Genomic DNA, 17715 nt, shown 5'->3' with positions numbered 1-17715 from the left:
AGACACTTTTGTTAAATCAAAGGGTACCATGTAAATCATTGTACTGGAACAATAGGCCTAAGCCAGGACTATCTAGGCAAACCAGGATGTATAGTCAAGAAAATAATGTCATTTCCTTTTAGAAGAGAAAATAAAACATCCACATTTTTTACTCATTCTAAGGAAATAGCATATTCATAGATATATTTTTACATTTCAGAGTTACAGATTGTTTCAGTTGTGGTTTGCCTTGTAAACATACCTTACAAATAAATACTCAATTTGCATTGTAGCAGTAACTTTCTGCACACTACCAACTTAAAAAAAAAGCTGTAAAATCCACTTTTTTTTAGTTTGTATTCAATCTTATTAAACTAGTAAACATATTATTAGTCAATTATGCCTAAAGCTATCTTTCCCCCTATTCATTTTAGTATTTATTTCAATGAGTATTATATCTATTTAGAATTCATTTTCAATTCATTTCAAATGGTAAAGCCAATCATTCAACTATTTCCTCTCACTATATTGGTATATTCTGTATTTATTAATATAGTGCAAATGAGATAACTTATTCTTTCTTTTCTTCCTTCTCCCCTTCCCCTTCCTTGTTTCCTTGTCCTCTTTTTTTCCCCTATTCTATCTCTCTTTTTTAGCAAGATGTTGTTTATCATGAAGCAAGTTAAATATTTCAGGAATATAATATTCTTTCCAAGTTATTTTAAATATTTAATATTTAAATATTTAATATATTAAATATTTTAAATATTTAATAGTAAAAAATGTTTTTCTGAAAATAATTCTTCTAATATCCTCTTTGCCTTGTCTCATGATTTGTCACTTGCCAAATAACACATTTGCTTTAGATTTAGAGCTCTACCTTGGCCATAGACTGACATGAGTGCTCTCGCTCTCTGAACATGCACACAGTTTTTGATTGACTTCCACTCAACCTGTTGGTGGACAATCCTCCCATTCATTCCATATTGGCAGGTTTCAGTATTACTCCATTCATTTCCTGTCCATTTCCCTTGTTTGAATAATACATTATATGGACAAACATTTTTTCTGCTCTGTTAGAATCCTCCTCCTCTTAGGAAAAGAATTAGCCTAGTTTGATGGAAGATGTTTGGTTAAATTGCTATTTGAACTCAAAAGTTTCTGAGAGAATGACAGATGCCAGATGGTTGAGGGTTAGACCTAGCTAGAGTCTGTAAGGTACAGATAAGATCCAAATGCTTCACTTCTTAGTGATTTGCTTTCTCTTCAATTTTCCCACATTATTCAAATATTAGTAGGAAAGATATTCTTAAAAGCATGCAAAAGTGAAATGAAAAACTTGCTTAGCATAAAGGAACACCTTTTTATAAATACTCTGGTGATTATAAGAGTCACATGTTGCTAAAGACATTGCATAAATATCATCTCAGGCTTATAAACAGTGAAAATTATTTTGCATAAAAGAAATAATTGAGGAAATTTTGTCAATTGGTAATTAAACTCAATAGTTGCCAAAATTGAAATTGGTAGCGCTGTTGTTCTCTGATCTGTGTCAGTGGTCTACCACGTTAGAAAATGCTTCTTAAATCTTATCTTTGCCATTGCAGTCAGTTTTGCCGTATTATACATTGAATTGTCTCAGGAAATTAGGTAAACGATGTTTCTAAACTATGCTTATTAATCTTGTTATAAATAAAAATACTACAAATTAGTTCAATGTAGTAATACATTCAAAATTCAAAGAATACATTTGAAACAGCACTGTTCATACTTGTTAAAATTTTATTTCAGCTGTGAGTGTACACCTGGATGGACTGGACAAAACTGTAGTGAAGAAATAAATGAATGTGACTCTGACCCATGCATGAATGGAGCTCTTTGTCATGAGTCTTCCATTCCTGGGCACTTTGTATGCCTGTGCCCACCCTTTTATACTGGAAAATTTTGCCATCAACACTATAACCCCTGTGATCCACTCAGTGACCCTTGCAGAAACAACTCAACGTGCTTGACTTTGGTTGATGGAAATCATTATTGTGTGTGTAGAGAAGGTAAGAGCCTATATTTGTTTTAATGTTATATTTCACTTTTTTGTCTGTTTGGTTTATTTTGTATTTATGGTATTATGACTCCCTAAAAATGGGTGAGAGAAAACTTACATATATACATTGGAGATGGGGGAGTAGTTGACTCCAAATATAGGTATATAAACAGACCACAGAAATAATCTAAAAAGTTAACCTAAGTAGCATGATGTTGGGGGGCCAGGGGGAGTGGGTGAGGGAAAGGCAAAACTTCATAGATTTGGGCTCTTTTTTTTTGTTTTGTTTTTTAAGAAATCTTCTCCTATTGTTAATAGCTTCTTTTTCATGAATTTTGTCCATGTAGTGTTCCTTACAATAGCAGTTAGTTAGAAATGAGCATAGATAGAATCTAGGGTAATCAAATGCTTCACTGTAACTTCCCTCCTGGAGGGATCTATGAACACCATTTATGTCTGCTGTGGTTGCTAAGCCAGTATCATGTGACTCTTGTGGCTACTTTGTGCGCTAAAATAGAGCCTATGAAAGGGATAGAGGACGGGCAGATCACAAAAGACATTATTGGAGCTCCAAATCCAGCTATTCCTGAAGTGAGTAACTTCCGGCTTTCTGGGTCATATCAAGTTATTCAAGGTGCTTGATTGGGATCTCTTCACATGTAACTGAAAGAAATCTGATTAGCGATCTGATTAGGTGATCTGCATAAATGTTTACTGCTCATGTATTGCTGACTACTCAAGAGCTATTACTATCTTCAGCAGGAATGCTTCTATCATAAAACTAGCACATTTTCATTATAACTGGAATGTGTTTGTCATAAGCACAATATAAAAACCATGTTGTGTATAAAAGCCTACAACTGTTAGTTATTTTCTAATGCCAACTTATGGGTTCATGTCTCTTTCCTTGTTACTGATTCTACTAGAATAGATGTTTATTAAAAATAAGGATAGTGCTTCTTTACTCTTCTGTCCCAAAAGGTCAGCTTAGACTGTACCAATTAATTGGTATCTTATTCAAAGCTGTTTTTGTTTGTTTTTATGAAACCTCTAGAAATTCCTGATGTATAAGAAAATCTATTGTAAGGATATAGAGGCAAGTCCTTGAATGTACATACATGACAGAAACTTCTGGACCTTAGGAAGGATTGGAACTACAAAGTGGAAAGCCATTAGCAATTGTTTTTGCAAAAATGACATGGGCTGTATAAAACAAATAATATGGGCATATAAGTTATATGGATAAATGTTTGCAGGAATGAGTCAGGAAAAGCAAGATAGGAAAAAATGTGAGGGGAACACCTAATACCCTGAAACCCTCAGTAATTATAAAGTAAATAATTTAAATGAAAAATTTTCCTTTTAATAAATGTTGAGAGTGAAACTTTATGAAATATTATTCAGTAGCAAGGGAGGAGCTGATTTATTTAGCAGGATTACTCTGTGATGCTTTACTTAGCCTACTAATATATTCTCAGAATAGAAGTAATGGATAATATTTATTGAGAGGCAGTAGCCTATTTCCTCTATTAAAATAAAACCTCCTCTATTTTTGCCAAAGATAGTTTTCTACAAGACAGGTATATTTTGGGGCATGTCATTTTTTTCCATATAATTTTTTTGAAAATTTATTTGTAATTCACAGATGTACTTAATGAATTTATATAATCTGGTGAGATTCCTTTCCTGTTGAGGGATGAAGGAAAAATAAGTTCAGAGATATCATAAAACCTTATCAACTATCATATTAGTAATAATATTTTCTAGCCTCATGAACATCACAAAAATATCTTGAGGACAATTTAGATTTATTTCATCTTGTATATTAGTAAAATCTTGTTGGTTTATTTTTTTTCTTGAAAATTCATCGTTCTACTTAAGGGTTTAAGAGAGATATGAGCACTGAAATCAATGCTTTGGACAGAGTAGTGGGCGGGCACAACAAATCATGTGTTTCTAACTGTGATTCAGCACAGAGATATTTGAAGTGTACATCATTTCTAAACTATTTTGCTTCATATATATATTTATGTATACATGTATATGTGTGTATATATATATATATACATATATATATATTTGAAATTGAAATTTTTTTCGAAACCTAAGGAAATGTAGGAGTAAGTTTCTGTAAATGAGATCTAACTACTGTAAAAAATGTTTACTCACTATTGCCTTTAATACTTCAACCTCTGTAGGAGATCAAACTGAAGCCTATGACATTGCTTTAAAAAACTACCTCAGAATATTAAAAAGAGGGTGACTGTGGAATAGCTTAGACACTATGCCCTGAGTTACTTTAATACTTGTTGTTTGAAAAAGTATCTACGTCAAAGGCATCATATTATTTTTTTAAAGAAAATATTCTGATCAAATTCAATTTTGAAAGTACTGAAATTTAAGGGCCACCTGGGTACCTCAGTCTGTTAAGCATCCAACTCTTGATTTCAGCTCAGGTCATGATCTCACAGTTCTTGAGAGATTGAGCCCCATGTTGGGCTTTGGACTGACAGAGCAGGATTAGGATTCTCTTAGAATTCTGTCTCCTTTCTCTCACCTCCCCTGCTTGCATACACCCTCTCTCTTTCTCTCAAAATAAATAAACTTAAACAAAAAAAAAATAATAAAAGTACTGAAATTTAAAACCATGAAGAATTCCAAGACTTAACTTCATATATAGATACAGGATTTTGAAGCTCCACTGGAATTCTTTGCAAGCTGTTAGTGTTTGCTAAGTGCCTAGGATATAGGGTATCATGAGGAAAGAGATTTAAGGCTTAAGGTCTTGGAGTTCAGCATATGCGTTTTTGAAATTCTGTTCACAGTTTTTAGTCAGTCTGTATGGTCTATCACAATTTAAATATGAACATAAATAAAACCTCAAAGCCAGAGTAGTAATGTGACTATGTACTAGATAACTAAATTATAAATGGCATTAAAATTCACTCTGAAGAACAGCAACTAGAATAACTGATACTATGATTCATCCCAAATAGAATGCTTACCGGGTAAACTACTTTGGTTAGTGTGATTGAAACTTAGAGTCAAAACAATCTAATCCATTTGGGTACAATGTGAGCAACTTAAAAATTATAGGTGTAGTAAAACACCAGAACTATGGTGATCATGTTTTACAAGAGAAAGTAAAGGCAGTGCTTTTGTCTTCTGTTTAGAACTGAGGTAAGTTAACTTTATCCCTATGAACATTCACCATTTTCTAGTGGAAAATAGGTAGATAGAAAGGTGTCTACCAGTAACAATTCAATACAGGTTTGTTTTGTATCTAATCCTATTTGTTTAAATAATTTCTGTGGTAAAAAAAAAAATAAGTTCGTTAATAAATATAAAAATAGCACATAGAAAGACAAATATGATTCTTCAAGATTCCTGGAAACAAATGGGTTACTTTAGGTACCTTATATAAAGTGTTAGGTTTTGGTGATTTAGTATGCAATCAATTAGCTTACCTCAACATTTATGCTATATATATATAGCATATATATATATGTATATAATAAATATAAATAATAAATAAATGTAATAAATAAATAAATATAAATAAATATAATATAAATAATAAATATATATATATAATAAATATATTATTTATATATATATATATTTTTTTTGTCTCTCTGAACTATGCTCTGCCCAATCTTGCAAATAGATGTTGGTAGGGTTCTAGAAATCTAAAAATTGTATTCTTTATTAACTGATTCAACAAACACATATTGATTTCCTACCATGTGTCAAGTCTTGAAACAGGTTCTGGGGAAATTAAGCAGGCAAAGACACACCCTCAAGGAACTTAAGTTCAAGGAAAGACACAAAAATTAACTAACCAGTAAAGTACCACGTTTCTACTTTGTAGATGCAAAGTTTGTCATGGAGTGTGAGAGCTCTGAGTTATGTTCCACATGATTCATAAGAGGATCCCCAGCAGCCTTGGAGCCTTCATTGCCCGTCGCAGTAGCCTACTCATTAAGCCCCTCTCTCCCCTGTTTTATCTCCCCACTCCCTTGCAGGAATTCCTGGGATCACCTCTCAAATAAGCTACCTGAGTACATATTATTATCTCATATTCTTATTTTGGAAGAGCTCAAGCTAAGAGAGATAGAAAACTCCATCTCTCTGGCAATTATGATTGATCCACATCAGCATGGGACTGGAATATTGGCACTGAGAGCCCTTCCTTGGAATTGACACTAAGGAAAGAGGCTTCTTTTTTCCAGAGTTTTTCAGTGGATGCAGCCAACTCCATGTTCTCTTCACATGGAGATCTGAATTCACTAGGAGAGAAGTGTTTGTGAAAGAATAACTCATCCTGGCAGTTCCTATGGTTCTTTTATAAATTCTACAGACTATGGGGCATCCTTCCAGCTAGGCTACCCAATAAATGCCATTCCTTCTATCTAGCTTAGTATTTTTGTTTATATTGTATGTGATCAAAAGAGTGATTTCTAATGCATATAGTAAAGGGAAAGAGCTAATAAAGTTCAAGAGGTTGAACAAATGCAGTTCAACTTCAGACTGGTAGAAATGAAATATAAGAATGGCATGAGGGTTACGATACAGAGGTAGAGATGACTATAGATAAAATGCATGTGGATAAAATGCGTACAGCATACAGTGGAGTTATTAGTATGTGTGTGTACAGTGGGAGACCTAAAATCATTTCAGCTTAAAGTATATTTTCATGGGGCGCCTGGGTGGCGCAGTCTGTTAAGCGTCCGACTTCAGCCAGGTCACGATCTCGTGGTCCGTGAGTTCGAGCCCCGCGTCGGGCTCTGGGCTGATGGCTCAGAGCCTGGAGCCTGTTTCTGATTCTGTGTCTCCCTCTCTCTCTGCCCCTCCCCCGTTCATGCTCTGTCTCTCTCTGTCCCAAAAATGAATAAACGTTGAAAAAAAATTAAAAAAAAAAAAGATTATGCCTATAGTTGACACTGATTTGGTTCATGAACAGTAAGTTTAGTAACTTACCATTATGCTTTAGAGGATGAGAAAATGTAAAAATATTTATTGATTAGTCACATGTGTTCTCTATGACAATGTATAGGCAAGACATTATAAGAAAATCAGTTTGTGTATAAAAAACCCTATTGCAGTTAATAGAGTCAGCTTAATAGTCTGGATAAGGATAAATAACTGGAGAGTAGCATGGAATGAATTAACTGTATTTATAAAGTTTTGACAGACTTTTAGTTGTCACTGCATATATTCAAAACAAATACCCTTCACACGAATGAATATCTGCTTCTAACACCAAGGACTATGGAAAGTATAGTTTAGGACTAAGTATATATACATTTTTCTCCTTTAAACCCCACAAACACAAGCTTTCTTAGCAAAGCTTCAGTTTATTTTAAATGCACTCTGTGTCTACTTTATTTCTTTCTCCCAATGTCTATTGAGTTGTAGCAATCTAATTTCCTCAACCCATTGACATGTTGCTGGTTGGTAACAAAGCTCCATCTCAGAAATGTCAAACTAAATGAATAAGGCAAAATCACAAACACAAGGTTATTCTGTGAGCTGCCTGAGTTTCCAGGTTCTGAATGTTCTTCTGATTTATCAGCCCAGCTGAACTCAGGCAGGTACACTGGCATTACTTCTCTAGCTAGCCAATGCCTCTGAGTTCCAGTGCCTCAAAGGAACACTTCTAAGAAACAGCTTAGTGTCAGAGACTCTACCTCCTAGAGAAAGCTAGTCATGCTTGAAGTAGGAATAGTGTAATGCATCCACTGTTCTAAATCTTTAACTTTTTTTTACATATATATATATATATATATACATTAAAAAAAGCTTATTATGTTATTTATAACTATGCTGTAACAGTTACAATTTAAATAGGATAGCATTATTGGATTGATGAATGGTGAAATATGTTGGAATGATACCCTTGCTTACCTAAAATTAGGAGAACCGTATTAACTTGGAAATAACTCTTTTTAATTTTATTTTTAATACTGACAATACAAACCTAGTACATGAATGAAATTGTAAGCATGAAACTTCAGAACTTAACTTGCAGGCTTTGATAATTGAGTAAGAAAAAAATAGGACAAATTAATAATGATGCTTGTCCTAAAGACTACCTAATCTGCTAGACACATAAGCACTGTAGGTTTCTTCTGATAAGTGTTTCATAGTGCATCTTTATTCCGTCTTTCTACTTCTAACCTATCGTCATCTCTATATTTAAAGTGAATTTCTTTTAGAAATCATGTGGTTGGTTCTGTTGTTTTATTTAGCCTGGCTGTCACTGCCTTTTATTGAAGTATTTTTTTAAAACCACGTTTGATATAAATATTGGTGTATAATGGCTCTAAATGAATCATCTTGCTATTTGTTTTCTACTTTCTAGAGTACCATATCTCTACTTTGTTCCTTTTTACTCTTGCCTCCTTTTGGATTAAGTAATGTTTAAGTTTCCATATTATCTCCCACCTAAAAGCAGCCAGATTTTATAAGAGGTAATACCAACTTGCCAAACTCCCAAGTAGAAGCAGGTTTGCCACTTGACTTGGTGGTAGACACCACAGAGAATGGCAATGGCTAATAGCACGACGTGAAAGGATAAAGTAGAACAAGCCCGTGTTCTCTCCTGGGACTGTAAATGAGGAAGTATAGAGGACATTCCACTCAGCAGTAGATGCTGAAGCTAAAAGATCATGATAATAGAAATAGAGACCAAAGAAGCAGTGCTAGATCATCTCCATGCTGATATTACAAATGATTTGAAACTTTCAACGTGAAGAGATATTTGAAGATAGAAAGAGGAGGAGAAACTTTATGAGATAGAACTGTAGGAAGATGGCCCTTCATGGGTCCCTAGATCATGCTCTTTCAGATCCTAGCCTATATGCCAATAAAAATTACAGGTTTAATAGAACAACTTGAATGACATGTTCTTCAAACTAAAAAATATGAGTAGATATTGTCATTTGTAATGTCAGAAATTTGCAATTATTTGGCACTTAGTTATAGCACTGGAAAAGTAAGATAAAGGAAAATCCTCTTGTTTCATACATTCTCTAACTAGTATTACAAAAATATTAGCAAGAAAAATGAGTATAAGACTATATTTCAATTTACCGAGTTACTATAGAAATATGGAAATAATTGTTTAAAAAAATTTTTTTTCAACGTTTATTTATTTTTGGGACAGAGAGAGACAGAGCATGAACAGGGGAGGGGCAGAGAGAGGGAGACATAGCATCGGAAACAGGCTCCAGGCTCTGAGCCATCAGCCCAGAGCCTGACGCGGGGCTGGAACTCACGGACCGCGAGATCGTGACCTGGCTGAAGCCGGACGCCTAACCGACTGCGCCACCCAGGCGCCCCTGGAAATAATTGTTTAAATTGTCATCATAAATATTAAAATATTAAATGCATTTTAAAAAGTGATATACTGATTTTTTTTTCTGACACGTGTTGAAATAATTACAAGTGCCTCTCATAATTCTGTACATTTTTTTTCATGTTCTTTGTTTTTAAAAAAAAATAACTGGCATGTGTTTAAATGGATGACTGATTATGTAGTTATGGATCAAAATAATTTGTTTTCTTTGAATCACTTGGATATGGAAAGTAATTAAATAATTTGCCTCATCTGCTAACTGCCTTGAATAAATTTGATTGCTGAAGCTCAATTTTATGTTAAGATCAGCCATCACATTAATTCATTTCCTTTCCAGATTGTTTCAGTTCTTCTTGTTCAAACATTTAAATACCTTAAAACAACAGCAACATTAGCAACGACCCCACTTTCCCAAAGGATTGAGTAAAATATTCCTCCCCTGATTCTTTCATTTGAACTCATTAATTAGAAACTAACATAATTTTATGCATATGTTATGTGAAATAGAGTTATCTGAGAGGCCATAGATGAGGTGTTTTCTCTTTCTTTATTTAATTTTTTTTTCCCATAAACTTCCTCTAAGAGCATATTCTCCAGACTCTTTACCACTGACTGATTTTCACACTCTAAAGTGAGGATTGTTCATCTATATCCATCTCATCTTTCCGCAGGATTTGAGGGTGAACATTGTGAAATTAATGTGAATGAGTGCTTCTCTCTTCCCTGCCAGAATTATGGTGATTGCGAAGATGGAGTCAACAATTTCAGGTACAGAAAACCCAAAAATATCTGGATTCAAGTTTATGCATCTAGATGTATCTGAATATATCCATGTTTATAATTTCAGTTGATAAATTAAACAACATTTCTGGTTATTAACAATTTGCCATGCTACAATTATTTGAAGCTTTGACTTTGTATGTTTATATTAATGGACTCATTAAATGTCTTGTTTAAAAGATGTATTTGCAGACCTGGGTTTTCTGGACCTCTATGTGATCTTGATACAAATGAGTGTTCTTCTAGACCTTGCAAAAATAATGGAACCTGCATGGATCTGTCAAACAGGTTAGAGACTACATTTACTGATTCAGTTATTTTATATACATGATATTTAAATAGTAAAGTGAACATATATGCACCCATCATTCAACTTAAGCAGAATATTCCCAGTATCCTTAACCCAAGTACTTACTTGCTTAAACCCAATTACTCCTCTACTCTTCCATACAATTGTATTGAATATCATGATTTTTGTAGTTGTTCAACCAAGATTTTATTTTGTGTTTGTTTTTTAAGTTTTATTAAAATTTCAGTTAGTTAACATACAGGGTAATATTAGTTTCAGGTATACAATATAGTGATTCAACCCTTCCATACATCACCTGATGCTCATCACAAGTGCTCTCCTTAATCCCCATCACCTATTTAACCCATTACCTTGCCTTTAACATACACTATCAAGTTGGGGCACATGAGTGGCTCAGTCAGTTGAGCACCGGACTTCAGCCCAGGTCATGATCAACTTCAGCCCAGTTCACAGGTTCGTGAACCTGTGGGGCCCTGTGCTGATGGCTCAGAGCCTGGAGCCTGCTTCGGATTCTGCACATCCCTCCCTTTCTGCCTTTCCCCCACCCATGCTCTCTTTCTCTGTCTCTCTCTCTCAAAAAATGAGTAAACACTTAAAAAATATACAGCATTAACCATTTCATTTGTATGCCTGCCTCAATAAAACACTTAGCTTGCATATTAATATAAGTGAAATAATATTGTGTATCATCTTCAGAAACAATTCATTTTGTTAAATATTTCTGCATTATTCATGTATCAGTTGCTCAGTTTTAACTGTTGTAGAATATTCCATTTAAACATTTCCAACATTTGTTTATCATTCTTCTGATCATAGATATCTGGTTTATTTGACTCTTCTTTCTTAGACATAATAATATCATTTCGGTTTTCAAATATTTCCCCAATACACAAGTACTAATGTTACCTTAGTTTGGTATCTAAAAATGGAATAATTGCACTATTGAGTAGATGTTTTCACATGTATTATATCATTTTTTTTCAATTCACTTTGAAAATGGAATATTCACACTCTTAACAAAAGTGAAAAAATGTCCCTATTTACATTCTTACATATTTCATTTGGGCTTATCTGCTGTGTGCAAAATTGTATCTCCTTGTGTGTGTGTGTGTTTTTTTTTTTTCTATAGTCCCATCATAACTTATGACTTTAAGCATTTCTTCAGCCATTTCAAAATATTTAATTTTTCCATCCTAATGCAATTTTTAAGTTTATTTATTTATTTTGAGAGAGAGACAGCCTGAGTCAGGAAGGGGCAGAGAGAGAGGAAGAGAGAGAATCCCAAACAGGGTCCACATCCTCAGCATGATGCCGCAGATGGGGCTCAGACTCACAAATCCATGAGATCATGACCCAAGCCAAAACTAAGAGTCAGATGCTCAACCAACAGAGCCGCACAGGAGTCCCTAATTTTTCCTTTCTAGAAATGCCTATTTATGGCATCTTCCCATTTATGTTTTCTTCTTCTTGATTTGTAAGAATCTTTATGTGTTTTAATTATTACTGTTTTCATTAGTTGTACTGTATGTACTAAAAATATTCTATTGATTGTGGCTTGACATTTCACCATCTTTATGATGTTTTGAGTGCTAAAATTTAATTTTAATCTAACCAAATTAATGTGTGTTTATGGGTTGTATTTTTCATCTTGTTTAAAATGTTTACACTGCTTAAAGAAGAGCTAATAGCTATTCTTCTCAAACTATTCCAAAAAATAGAAGAGATAGGAAAGCTTCCAAATGCATTCTATGAGGCCAGCATTACCCTCATAAAAAAAGAAAAAAACAGATGAAGACACAACAAAAAAGAAAAGGAAAAACCGAAAATATTAGCAACTCAATTCAATAATAGATTTTTAAAAAACTGTTGGCCATGATCAAGTAAGATTTGATCCAGGGATTCAAAACTGGTTCAATATTTTTTAAAAAGTTTATTCTATGACAAAAAGATGTTGCTTAGATTTCCTTTTAAAATATTTAAAGTTTCGGTTAACTGGGTGGCTCACTTGGTTAAACATCCAACTTCTGCTCAGGTCATGATCTCATGGTTCATGAGTTCAAGCCCCAAGCCCCTCATGGAGCTCTGTGCTGACAGTTTGGAGCCCGGATCCTGCTTTGGATTCTGTGTTTCTCTGGCTCTCTGCCCCTCCCCCACTCACTCTCTGTCTCTGTTTCACTCAAAAATGAATAAACTTCAAAAAAATTTTTTAAATAAAATAAAGTTTCACCCTTCACATTTAAATCAATTTATCTGGAAAGTGTGTGTGTGTATGTGTGTGGTATGTTGTGCGTGTATAAGGTAGGAATCTTACATTCATTTTTCCATATGCTATACCAATTGTGCCTGCTATATGTATTGCATAAGGTCATCTGTTACTTACTGCTTGGCCTGACCTACAACACCTTCTTGGTTGCAGATCAAATCCCTATAAATGAATATGTTTATTTCTTTGCCTCTATTCTGTTTCCTTATTTCAGTTAGCTATCTATGTGCCAGTACCATAAATCTTAATTACTTAACTTGGAAATATCTCAATATTGGTAATGCAATATTTTTAATCTTCTTCCAGAAGCTTTAGTTATTTTGGACAGTTTCTTCTGTTACAATCAACATGTTCCACATAAATCCCTACATTCAAACAAGCAAACAAAGACTGGGTAGAATTTTTATTGGGATTTCATTGAATTTGTAGATCAATTTGAAAAGAATTGCTATGTCTTTATTTAGGTCTTTTAAAATATCTTTCAAAAAAACAGTTGGACAAATTCAACCGGACACACATTGATTAGGATAAATAAGACTCATTTGCCGGATCACTATTGCTCTCCAGACACCAAGGGCTACATTTGTTTATCTTAATAGAGATCTAACATCTAGAATTGCTCTCAAAATTTATATCACAACCTTCTTGAGTTTCTGATAATCCTCTATTATTTCTACTATTTTGTATGGCCATCTGGCTTTTGCACTGTCTAATCTAGTGAAGTAAATAAAAACATGCTTTGAATCACCACTCCTGTAACTCACAAGGCTTGAAGGGGACACTAATCACTACAAGTCCCATAGGGATACAGAATTGCTTTTGGTTTGAAACCTTGATAAGTCTAAAGGGGCATTTCAAGACCTTCCAGTTGGGCTTTCCTGCGTAACAGTTCTTATTCCAATGTGGAAATTCTATTACTAAGTGTATTGACTACACTATATATTTAGAGACTCTGGGGGAAAATAAAACGACAAAACAAAAGATGGATTCGTGATCCATCTACCAGACCTAAATAAATATGCACTCCTACTGGTGGAAAGAGTATTTCAAAGATAAGCATAAGTTTAGGGCCATTTGTTTCTCAGGAACTTAGAAGGCCTGAATATCTTTCTCTCATCAATGTGCAATCATACTGGTAAATGGCCTCAGAATCCTCTGTGGAAACCTTCAGGAAGACACATGAAACACCTGCGACTATATGACAAGATCCTTCTTCAAAGGGACTTACTGTCCTTCAGTTGAGACCCTTAGTCCATGACATAGCATAAGTCTGTAATTGTGTAAGAGGCTAGGAATCCCTACATAGGCAAACTGAATTGTGTTTCTGTCCTGCAGACCTACATACTTAATTCTATTTATGTTTCTCTGATTTATGTGGCTATTTCCTCATTTTTAAATGTTATAGTCAAGCATATCCAACAGTTTTTATCCATTCTTGGATCCCATTATTCTAATTTATACTGGGGAACCCAATTTTACTTTAACATCCCACATTCACTCCAGCCTATAAAGGAAAATCACCACAAACTTCATTAAGACACTGGTGCTCCCTCACCAACCCTGTTCTTCATTTTGGTGAATAAAATGCCCTCCTGGGTGAATGCAGTTTCTTCCTAGGAGATAGGAATGCCTTCCTTTATTCTCTTGGGATAGAAATTAAGGGGCAACTGAACAGCTGACACATGATAGATCCATTCAAGCAATTTCCATAACAATAAGCCTGTGAACTTCTCCTAATATATACCAAGAATACCCTGGCACTTCTACATCACTAATGTAAGCTGAAATTAACTCCTGTTTTTGATTAGCCAATTTATCTAACACCATACCCAGGATGCTAATATTAGCACACTGAATCTTCTCTTCCCATCCATGTTAACACATTTAGCTCATTAAATTTTATATTTATTCTCCTTTGGTCTGACTACCTTAGATTCAATCCCACACATGCTCCCCAACTTTGTGACAAAACAGATTGGTGGGGTTATGCATCTCTTCTTGGGTGTATAGCATAGCTGTTCCCAGTTAAGTGTTTCCATCTCTTCTTGGGTATATAGCATAGCTATTCCCAGTTAAGTGTTTCCATCTCTCATCAGCAAAGTTGGAATCTAACCCTTTTTATGGGCTGGAACCAATGAGAAATGATGGGGCATGAGCAAGTGAAAACTGCCAACATTTTGTAACTCAACTCCTTCAGCAGAATATAGAGGAGGGCCCATATGCAAAAACGCACAGATTCCATAAGACACAGGAGAGGTTTAGCCTCTACCACTAATAGAGCTTAAAGTGAATTCAAAGGTTTAAGTTCCTAAGCCATATCTATCCTTTGTCTACAGGGTATATGAACTCCTTCAAAGTTACTATACAGACTATACAGGTTTGTTGTTGCTTATCAGCAACTGAAAACTCTGCTTAAAAAATAACTATTAATAAATTCATAGTTTCACATCTGTGGTTTACAGGTATTTGGCTATCATATAGGCTGGGTTCATCTAAATTTGTCTGGGACCTAGCTGAGGAGGGAGAAGCGTTTGCCAGTCTGTTGCTCCTAATGTCTCTCTCTTTTTTTTTTTATTTATATATGAAATTTATTGTCAAATTGGTTTCCATACAACACCCAGTGCTCATCCCAAAAGGTGCCCTCCTCAATACCCATCACCCACCCTCTCCTCCCTCCCACCCCCCATCAACCTCAGTTTGCTCTCAGTTCTCAACAGTCTCTTATGCTTTGGCTCTCTCCCACTCTAACCTCTTTTTTTTTTTTTTTTCCTTCCCCTCCCCCATGGGTTCCTGTTAAGTTTCTCAGGATCCACATAAGAGTGAAACCATATGGTATCTGTCTTTCTCTGTATGGCTTATTTCACTTAGCATCACACTCTCCAGTTCCATCCACGTTGCTACAAAAGGCCATATTTCAATTTTTCTCATTGCCACGTAGTATTCCATAGTGTATATAAACCACAATTTCTTTATCCATTCATCAGTTGATGGACATTTAGGCTCTTTCCATAATTTGGCTATTGTTGAGAGTGCTGCTATGAACATTGGGGTACAAGTGCCCCTATGCATCAGTACTCCTGTGTCCCTTGGATAAATTCCTAGCAGTGCTATTGCTGGGTCATAGGGTAGGTCTATTTTTAATTTTCTGAGGAACCTCCACACTGCTTTCCAGAGCGGCTGCACCAATTTGCATTCCCACCAACAGTGCAAGAGGGTTCCCGTTTCTCCACATCCTCTCCAGCATCTATAGTCTCCTGATTTGTTCATTTTGGCCACTCTGACTGGCGTGAGGTGATACCTGAGTGTGGTTTTGATTTGTATTTCCCTGATGAGGAGAGACGCTGAACATCTTTTCATGTGCCTGTTGGCCATCCGGATGTCTTCTTTAGAGAAGTGTCTATTCATGTTTACTGCCCCTTTCTTTACTGGGTTATTTGCTTTTCGGGTGTGGAGTTTGGTGAGCTCTTTATAGATTTTGGATACTAGCCCTTGTCCGATATGTCATTTGCAAATATCTTTTCCCATTCCGTTGGTTGCCTTTTCGTTTTGTTGGTTGTTTCCTTTGCTGTGCAGAAGCTTTTTATCTTCATAAGATCCCAATAATTCACTTTTGCTTTTAATTCCCTTGCCTTTGGGGATGTGTCGAGTAAGAGATTGCTACGGCTGAGGTCAGAGAGGTCTTTTCCTGCTTTCTCCTCTAGGGTTTTGATGGTTTCCTGTCTCACATTCAGGTCCTTTATCCATTTTGAGTTTATTTTTGTGAATGGTGTGAGAAAGTGGTCTAGTTTCAACCTTCTGCATGTTGCTGTCCAGTTCTCCCAGCACCATTTGTTAAAGAGACTGTCTTTTTTCCATTGGATGTTCTTTCCTGCTTTGTCAAAGATGAGTTGGCCATACGTTTGTGGGTCTAGTTCTGGGGTTTCTATTCTATTCCATTGGTCTATGTGTCTGTTTTTGTGCCAATACCATGCAGTCTTGATGATGACAGCTTTGTAGTAGAGGCTAAAGTCTGGGATTGTGGTGCCTCCTGCTTTGGTCTTCTTCTTCAGAATTACTTTGGCTATTCGGGGCCTTTTGTGGTTCCATAAGAATTTTAGGATTGCTTGTTCTAGTTTCGAGAAGCATGCTGGTGCAATTTTGATTGGGATTGCATTGAATGTGTAGATAGCTTTGGGTAGTATTGACATTTTGACAATATTTATTCTTCCAATCCATGAGCAGGGAATGTCTTTCCATTTCTTTAAATCTTCTTCAATTACCTTCATAAGCTTTCGATAGTTTTCAGCATACAGATCCTTTACATCTTTGGTTAGATTTATTCCTAGGTATTTTATGCTTCTTGGTGCAATTGTGACTGGGATCACTTTCTTTATTTGTCTTTCTGTTGCTTCATTGTTAGTGTATAAGAATGCAACTGATTTCTGTACATTGATTTTGTATCCTGCAACTTTGCTGAATTCATGTATCACTTCTAGCAGACTTTTGGTGGAGTCTATCGGATTTTTCATGTATATAATATCATGTCATCTGAAAAAAGCGAAAGCTTGACTTCATCTTTGCCAATTTTGGTGCCTTTGATTTCCTTTTGTTGTCTGATTGCTGATGCTAGAACTTCCAGCACTATGTTAAACAACAGCGGTGAGAGTGGGCATCCCTGTCGTGTTCCTGATCTCAGGGAAAAAGCTCTCAGTTTTTCCCCGTTGAGGATGATGTTAGCTGTGGGCTTTTCATAAATGGCTTTTGTGATCTTTAAGTATGTTCCTTCTATCCCGACTTTCTCAAGGGTTTTTATTAAGAAAGGGTGCTGGATTTTGTCAAAGGCCTTTTCTGCATCGATTGACAGGATCATATGGTTTTTCTCTTTTTTTTTGTTAATGTGTTGTATCACGTTGATTGATTTGCAAATGTTGAACCAGCCCTGCATCCCAGGAATGAATCCCACTTGATCATGGTGAATAATTCTTTTTATATGCCGTTGAATT

General features: G+C 35.2%; 1 protein-coding gene across 1 annotated transcript in view; it reads left to right on the top strand.

The window, feature by feature from the left end:
- The window catches only part of LOC121030036 (protein eyes shut homolog), a 482117-nt gene that overhangs the window by 196369 nt on the left and 268033 nt on the right, over positions 1 to 17715 (top strand). The window contains exons 5-7 of the mRNA XM_040474598.1: positions 1771 to 2030; positions 10052 to 10148; positions 10341 to 10448. Coding sequence (XP_040330532.1) covers positions 1771 to 2030; positions 10052 to 10148; positions 10341 to 10448 — 465 coding nt within the window. The remainder of the gene's footprint in view (positions 1 to 1770; positions 2031 to 10051; positions 10149 to 10340; positions 10449 to 17715) is intronic.

Source organism: Herpailurus yagouaroundi, unplaced genomic scaffold, assembly GCF_014898765.1.
Source record: "Herpailurus yagouaroundi ecotype Mexico unplaced genomic scaffold, PumYag 139, whole genome shotgun sequence".
Taxonomy (NCBI): Eukaryota; Metazoa; Chordata; class Mammalia; order Carnivora; family Felidae; genus Herpailurus; species Herpailurus yagouaroundi.
The sequence above is the reverse complement of the archived record's forward strand: the minus strand, read 5'-3'. Positions and strand labels throughout refer to the sequence as shown.